This window comes from Equus quagga, unplaced genomic scaffold, assembly GCF_021613505.1.
Source record: "Equus quagga isolate Etosha38 unplaced genomic scaffold, UCLA_HA_Equagga_1.0 182853_RagTag, whole genome shotgun sequence".
Taxonomy (NCBI): Eukaryota; Metazoa; Chordata; class Mammalia; order Perissodactyla; family Equidae; genus Equus; species Equus quagga.
Window position 1 is genome coordinate 1 of NW_025797655.1, and position 7,814 is coordinate 7,814.

Here is a 7,814-nt window from a genome sequence, read left to right on the forward strand (position 1 = left end):
TGAGGCAGGCACAGCCCAACCTCCTAGGGGACGCAGGGTCTTCTCCATGCGGCTGTGCAGCGAGCATTCTCACTGCATTGCGGGCGAGGTCCTGTAGCTGCACCCTCTCGCCTCCCTCAGTGTCTCGGCTGATGGCAGCCTGGTGGGAGTGAAGCCCGACCTCCCAGGGCTGCCTCCAGTGGGTCCCCATGACGCACAAAGGGGAGCACCTTTTCAATGGTTTGGTCATTGGTGTTTGTTCTTCTGTGGCATCACTATCCAAGGCTTTTGCCCGACTTTCAACAGCACTGACTTACTGGTCGCCTTCCTTGAGAAGCTCTTTAAGTCATTAAAGCTGGGTGCTGACGGGTGTGTCTGTCATTATCCTCCCCATTTGTGCCCTGCCTTTCACTCCTTCATGAGGAAAGGTTTTCTGGTGAAATAAAGTTATTAGTTTTGCTATAGGCAAATATATCACTTTGTCCTTTGTGGTTTGCATATTAGTGTTCTGTGTAAGAAATCTTTCATTACCCTGAGGTCATTGAATAATCCACATTGTCTGATAAAAGTTTGTTTTACCCCTCACGCTGAAGTCTCCAGCTCCCTTGGAGTTTTTTTTCCTGAGGAAGATTTTCCCTGAGCTAACATTTGTGCCAATAATCCTCTACTTTATATGTGGGTCACTGCCACAGCATGGATGACGAGTGGTGGAGGCCCGTGCTTGGGATCTGGACCTGCAAACCCCGGCTGCTGAAGTGGAGTGCACTGCACTCCACCACTCCACCATGGGGCTGGCCTCCTGGAGGTGATTTTTGTGTGGTGTGAGGTAGCTGTCAAATTTCACTTTATTTTTCCATATGGCTAATGGTCTTAGGACCATTTATGAGAAGATGCTCCTTTCTCCACAGCTCATGCCAGCTCCAGGGTAACAGGAAGGGAGGCAGTCAGGTCTTACACAGAGCCGACTTGGAGCCCACCTCCGCTCCTTCGGGCTGCTGTCTGTCTGCACTGAGACCCACTGTCTGACGCCGGATAGAGCAGATGTCCCCACATGTTCCGCCTGTTGGCTGGGCTCTGCTGGCCTCTGCAATCAACCTGTCAACATTCTCACACCCAAAACAACTATTATTTGAGTTTTGACAGGGACTGAACGCCTCTGGGTCTTCCACTGGCTTCTATCCATTGATTTAAGTCTTTTTTCTGTCTCTCAATAATACTTAATAGTTTTTGCCTATGAAGCTTCTAATCTATTTTATTAGACTTGGAATTGGTAACATCATCCTTCCGATGTTCCTGCAACTCTTTTAACGTGATTTCTCAGCTTCTTGTTTCTGGTATGTAGACGTTTAAGTGCTTTCTGAATGTTGACTTTTGTACGCAGTAATCCTTCCCAACTCTCTTACTAAGTTGAATCATTACTGTTTCCGGGTTTTCTAAATTGGAAATCATATCATCTGTGAGTTCCATTTTTGACATTTCCAAGTGTTGCACCTGTTTTATTTCCCTCCTAACTGTGCTGTCAAGGTTGCACTGCAGTGGCGACAGCCGCTCCCTTGGCTGGTTCCCCGTCTCAAAGGCAATGCTTTCAAAGTTTCACTTTAAGTGTGATTCAGCTAATTTTCCCTATACTATCAAATTAAGAAATATTATTAAATTATTATACTATCAAATTAAGAAATATTATTAAATTAAAATATTATTAAATTAAGAAAGAACCCTTTTATTTACATTTTGTTAAGAATTTTATGGAAGGAGTTGATGCTAAATTTTATAAAATATTTCTTCTGGATTTATGATGTCATATTTTATCAAATGCTTTTATTCTCCATTTTGGGAGGAAGCCACATAATTTTTTCTTTCAGTTTGTTAGTGTCAAGTTTTGGACTGATTTTCTAATATTTCTCATGTTAAACCAGCTTTGCGGTCCTGGAATATGACTTTTGTCATGGTGTAGCATCATCTTAATAAATTGCTGAATTCAGGTTGCTAGTATTTTGTTCAAGATATTAGCCTTGATATCAACAAGACGCTGGCCTGTGTTAATTCTTCATATTTACTTTGTGAGATTTTGGTACTGATATGTTACCTACATAAAGTGAGTAAAGGGTATATCTCTCTTTTCAATATTCTAGAAGAATCTCGACGAATGCGGAATAACTTATTTCCAGAATATTTGGTACAATTTAACAGTAGAAGCACTGGGCTTAGATATTATGCTGTGAGGAGACTATTTATTATGGTTCTGTTTATTTAAAAGATTAAAGGACTGTTCAACTTGTCTATTTTTTCTTGTGTGAGTTTTGATATAGTTTTCTAGGAATCGATCAACTTGTAATCCTCTGCTCTTTGTGTATTTTGCACAGACATTGAAACAAAATGTGGATCTAGATTTTGTTACACATGGGTGCAGACAGAACTTCTCCATGCACGTGAAAACAAGGAAGAGTGTCCAAGAACACTAAAACTTTGATAACCCAAAGCTCAGTCTTGAGCTAATCTGAGGTTTGATTATGTGGTTGGAATTCCCCTTTGTCCTGGTTGAATGCCTTCAAGCATCTCTGGCTAGCAGGACACCTCATGTGTGCTGGGTGAGGGTAGGTGTGATCTGCCAGAACAACCCAGGAGAGAGACATCTGGTCTGCCTCAGTCCCATGCATCAGGTAGAGCCAGATTCCTGGACATGAAGACCACCAGAGGGTTCTGAGCAGGTGCTGGGAAAATGTGACTAAGCACCACGACATGGAAATGCAATGCTTGGTACACAACAGCCTCTCCCTTCGTACACGCCCTCCGTCCCTGTTCCCTTGGCCCAATCTTGGGTGTGAAAATGGGAGGGGGGAGGATGGGAGACATCAAGAGATGAAGTCTAATGGAAAGAACACCAGGGTCATCTGGGCTGTATGTCAGGCCCACCATCAACTCCAGATAGGTTAACTTAGTACTTCTGAGAACTGACCTGTGACGCCCAGGCGGAAGGAGACCTTCTGGCCCCCGGCCTCACAGCTGTACTCCCCTGCGTCCGCCTTCCCTGCCTGCTGCACCACCAGCCGCCGGGTGCAGCCCTTGGCCTCCACCTGCACTTTCTTGCTCGCACTCAGCTTCTTCCCGTCCTTGAACCACGTCACCTCTGTCTGGGCCTGGGCCACCTCGCAGCTCAGTGTGGCGCTGGCCCCCGCCTTGGCCTGCACCTCCCTGTGGGTCGGCTGCTCCTTGGCAAACACCATCGTGGGCTCTGGGGACAGAGAGGGACACGGGGTCAGAGACACCACCTAAGTCAGGAAGGCAGCACTGGGGAAAGAAGGCCTGGATGGGGGAGGCAGAGGGCTGGAAACTTCTCCAGGCTCTGCACCAGCTGAGTGGCCTGGAGGAGCCCCACCATCCTCTCAGCAACAAGCAACACAATTCATGTGTATGTTCTAACAATTTATCTGCACATCCATATGGGCTGTTCCAGGTGAGGACACTGTGAAAGACTCCTGTGCACACAGTCTGCTGGGAAGGAACATGCGGTCCTCAACTTCCTGGGGACGAGGAGTCTCGGGGAGTCTTTTCCACAGAACTGTGCAGCGAGCATTCCCACTCGCCGTTCATGAGACTCTTGAGGCTGCAGGCTCTTGGTGCTGTCGCCTGTGGCACCTGGTGGGTGCACCTTTTCCTTCCTCTGACTTTCTTTCCTGTTATCTGATGACTAATGAAGCTGAGCGCCTCTTCCAGCTCCTGGGTTGGCCATTACTGTTTGCTCTTCTGTGGTGACACTATTCAGATCTTTTTGTCCCATTATCAACAGTACTGTCTTTCTTTTTCTCTTCTCATTTTAAGGTGCTCTTTATATGTTTAAATGTTAGTCAATGACAACCATGTATTCTGTGACATATTTCCCACCTGTGGGACTTACATTCACTCTCCTCTGGTATCTTCTGGTGAATCAAAGTGTTTAGTTTTAATACAGAAAAATCTGTCTAGCTTGCTCCATTGTGGTTAGGGCATTTGCGTGCCTTTTAAGAAATCTATTCTCACCCTAGGTCTTTAAACAATCCATGCCATCATCTGAGGGTCTCATGGTTTTACCTCTACATGGAGGCCTCTAACACACCAGGAGTTGACTTTGTGTATGGTGTGAATTACCAGTATAATTTAATTTTTCCATATGGTTAAATGGTCTAAGCACTATTTATGAAAACACTATCCTTTCTCTACTTTCTGCACAGACACTGCAGTAAAAAGGGGAGTGGCGGGAGCCCATTTATGCAAGGATCTGTCTCTGAGCTCATTATTCTGTTCCTCTAATCTGATGACTGTCCCTACATCGAGATCCTCTGTCTTAATTACTGCAGCTTTATGATAATTCCTGACATCTGCTACAGCAAAAACTCACGCTTTGCTTTTATTCAAGAGAAAAGTGTATTAACTGAACTTGGCCTTTGGAATCTGCTTGTTATTTTTCAATCCTCCTAAAAAACATTTGTTCTGATTTTGATTGTTAGTGAATGTCTTAGATTCTTCCATGGATTTCTATCCATCTATTTAGATCTCTTGACTATCTCTCAGAAATGTTCGATAGTCCCCCACTGAGCCTCTAAGCACCTTTTATTAGACTTGCAGGTAGAAAATGATTCTTCTGATGCCATTGCAACTCTTTTAAAATATCATTTTCCAGGGTCCAGCCCGGTGGCGTAGTGGTTAAGTTCACTCACTCTCCTTCGACGGCCCAGGATTCGCAGGTTCGGATCCAGGGCATGGATCTATGCACCATTCAAGCCCTGCTGAGGCAGCATCCCACGTACGAAATAGAGAAAGATTGGCAACAGATGTTAGCTCAGGGCCAACCTTCCTCACCAAAAACATTGTTTTCCAAGTATTTGTTTCAAGTGTACAGACAGAGAAGTGTTCCCTTTTCTTTTCTTACTGTAATCTTTCTCAACAATCATACCATAATAATTTATCTTTCGGATTTTCTGAATTGATGTTCACATCATTAGTGAACTCCACTTTTATTTTTTCCAAATTTTATGCCTTTTATTTTAGTTTCCTCCTTACTCTACAATACAGTGTTGGACAGAAGTGGTGAGGGCAGCTTCCCCGTGTCTTGTCCCTGACGTCAAAGCTTTCAAGGTTCACTTTAAGCATGACATGATTCATGTTTTTGCAGCACCATTTTCAAAGTAAGGAAGAACACTTTTCTATTGTTTGTTAAGAATTTTACAGCATGAATTGATGTTAATTTTTATCAAACAATTTTTCTGAATTTATGACGTTAAATAGTAATCAAATAATCTTATTCTGTATTAGTTGAGAAATCACATGAGTTTTCACTCAATCTGTTAATGTCAAGTTTTATATTGATCTAATGTTCCTAATGTTAAACCAAACTTGCAATCCTGGGCAAGGACTTTCCTCATAGTGTATATCCTCTTGATATATTGTTGAATTCATTTTGCTAATTTTACTTATGATTTTGTCCTTGATATCCATCACGGATCGGTCTGTAATTTAATTCTTCCTACTTCTCTTGTCAGATTTTGATGTCGATGTCACATTATCTACATAAAACGACGTGCAGAGCGTATCTCCTTTTTCTGTTCTCCACAACAATCTCCACAAGCATGGAAATACTGTGCCCTAGAATGTTTAATAGAGTTTACCAGAGAACTACTGGGCTTAGAAGATTTTTTATTATTGGTCCCATTTATTTAAAAGTCATAGGACTATTCAAGCTTCCTATATCTTCTTGTGTTGATTTTCATATAGTTTACGAGGAATTAGACAAACTGTCACAACTTTTCGAATTTATTACCATAAAATATTTTGTCATACTCTCTTAAACTAACATTTCACAAAGACATATAGGTGGATTTTTGGTATCTAGACCCACCACAAACCATTATATACTGATGTGATACCCAACTGTTACGTGTAGGCACCTAGAAGTCAATGTGGGATGGGAGCCACCCCTATTTGGCATCAAGACTCTCTTAACAAGAGGAAAATAATTTAATTTCTTAGATTTCTCTATGTACCAGGTAAGGAGGCAAAGTACGCACTCACCATTAGAAAACGCTATGAAATCAATACTGCTCTCTCTACCAGTCAGAGGCTGCTCCTCACAGCAAAGCACGCTGATGTGGCAGAAGTGACTTCCTTTCCATTCCTAACTTCACAAACGTAACTCCAAGGGGAATTCTGACACTGAACACCCAAATTGAAGACAAGGGCAAAATGATATTCACTTTGGCAGAATGACCCTACATATCACCTCTCTCCTGCATTTGCACGGACATTACAACAAAACATGTATCTACATCTCATTACACAGAGGGAAGACACCTCAGATTTGATAATCCAATGTTCACTCTTGACATAGATTCAAGTATGATGGTGTAGCCAAAATTCCACTAACCCAGGGTCAGTGAAACTGGAATATCTCCTGCTGATAAGAGCTGGCATGAGGTGCTAGTGAGGGCATGTGGAGTCGTCAGAACAAACAATGCGAGGAAGTTACACATCCCAGGTGAGAGACAACTGGTCTACCTCGGACCCAAGCTCCAGGTAGAGCCAGAGCCTGGGACACCAGGACCGACAGGAAGGTTCCAGGCAGGCGACAGAGCATTACTGCATGGAGCTGCCCCTCCAGGTTTGCAGGAACGGCCTCTCCTTTCCATGTACCCTTCCAGCCCAGCATCTCTCAGCCCAAAATGGGTATGATGGAAGATGGAAGGATGGGAGACATTAAGAGAACAAGTCTAATGGAAAGAACACCAGGGCCGTCTAGGCTGTGAGCAAGGCCCATCATCAACTCCAAGTAGGCTGACCAAGTACCTCCAAGAACTGACCTGTGACATCCAGGCGGAAGGAGACCTTCTGGCCCCCCGCCTCGCAGCTGTACTCCCCAGCATCCGCCTTCCCTGCCTGCTGCACCACCAGCCGCCGGGTGCAGCCCTTGGCCTCCACGTGCACTTTCGAGCTCGCACTCAGCTTCTTCCCGTCCTTGAACCACGTCACCTCTGTCTGGGCCTGGGCCACCTCGCAGCTCAGTGTGGCGCTGGTCCCCACCTCAGCCTGCACATCCTTGTGTGCCGGCTGCTCCTTGGCAAACACCACCGAGGGCTCTGGGGACAGAGGGATACGGGGTCAGAGATACCATCGAAAACATATGGTTAAATGTTCAAAGTACCGTTTATGAAAAGACCATCCTTTCTTCACACCTTGCACAGGAGCCACAGTAGAAACAAAGGAGGGCAGGGAACCAGCGGCAGGTCCATTCACCCAGGAATCTGCCTCTGGGCCCGTCCCGTCCCCTTATCTGACAACTCTTCCTGCATCGAGACCCTGCCGTCTTCGTGAATGGAGCTGTAAGTCTGGAGATCTGCGACCCCAATGCCCACACTGGCTCTCTTCAGGGGCACACTGTCTGTCTGCACACGGCCTTTGCAGTCCACTAGTCAATTATCAACCCCACCCCACCCCATCCCGCCAAATAAGCACTTGTGAGGACTGGATTGTTAGTGAACATGTTAGTTTCCCCCATGGATGTCTATCCATTTATTTCACTCTTCTTTACCCTCTTTTCAAAACATCTAACCATCCCCTCCCACACAGCATCTAAACATCTCTTATTAGACTTGGAAGAAAACCACGATACCTCTGATGTTATTCCAAATCTTTTAAATTTTCATTTTCTAACTGTTTTTTGCTAGTATATAGATAGTATATATATATATATACACACACACTATATATATATACACACTATATATATATTTCTCTATATTGATTTTGAATGTGGTAATCTCTCTCAACACTCTCACTAAATCTAACAATTTCTCTTTTGGATAAAT

The 7,814-nt window shown here is 44.2% G+C and overlaps 1 protein-coding gene across 1 annotated transcript; it reads right to left on the reverse strand.

Moving 5' to 3' along the window:
* Positions 1–923: 923 nt before the first annotated feature.
* Positions 924–7,104, reverse strand: LOC124233288 (obscurin-like; the record flags this gene model as incomplete). The annotated part of the gene is made up of 3 exons (XM_046650456.1): positions 924–1,063; positions 2,936–3,211; positions 6,810–7,104. Coding segments are annotated over 3 exons (711 nt in total), but the record flags the coding sequence as incomplete, so codon positions are not given.
* Between the last annotated feature and the right edge of the window lie 710 nt (positions 7,105–7,814).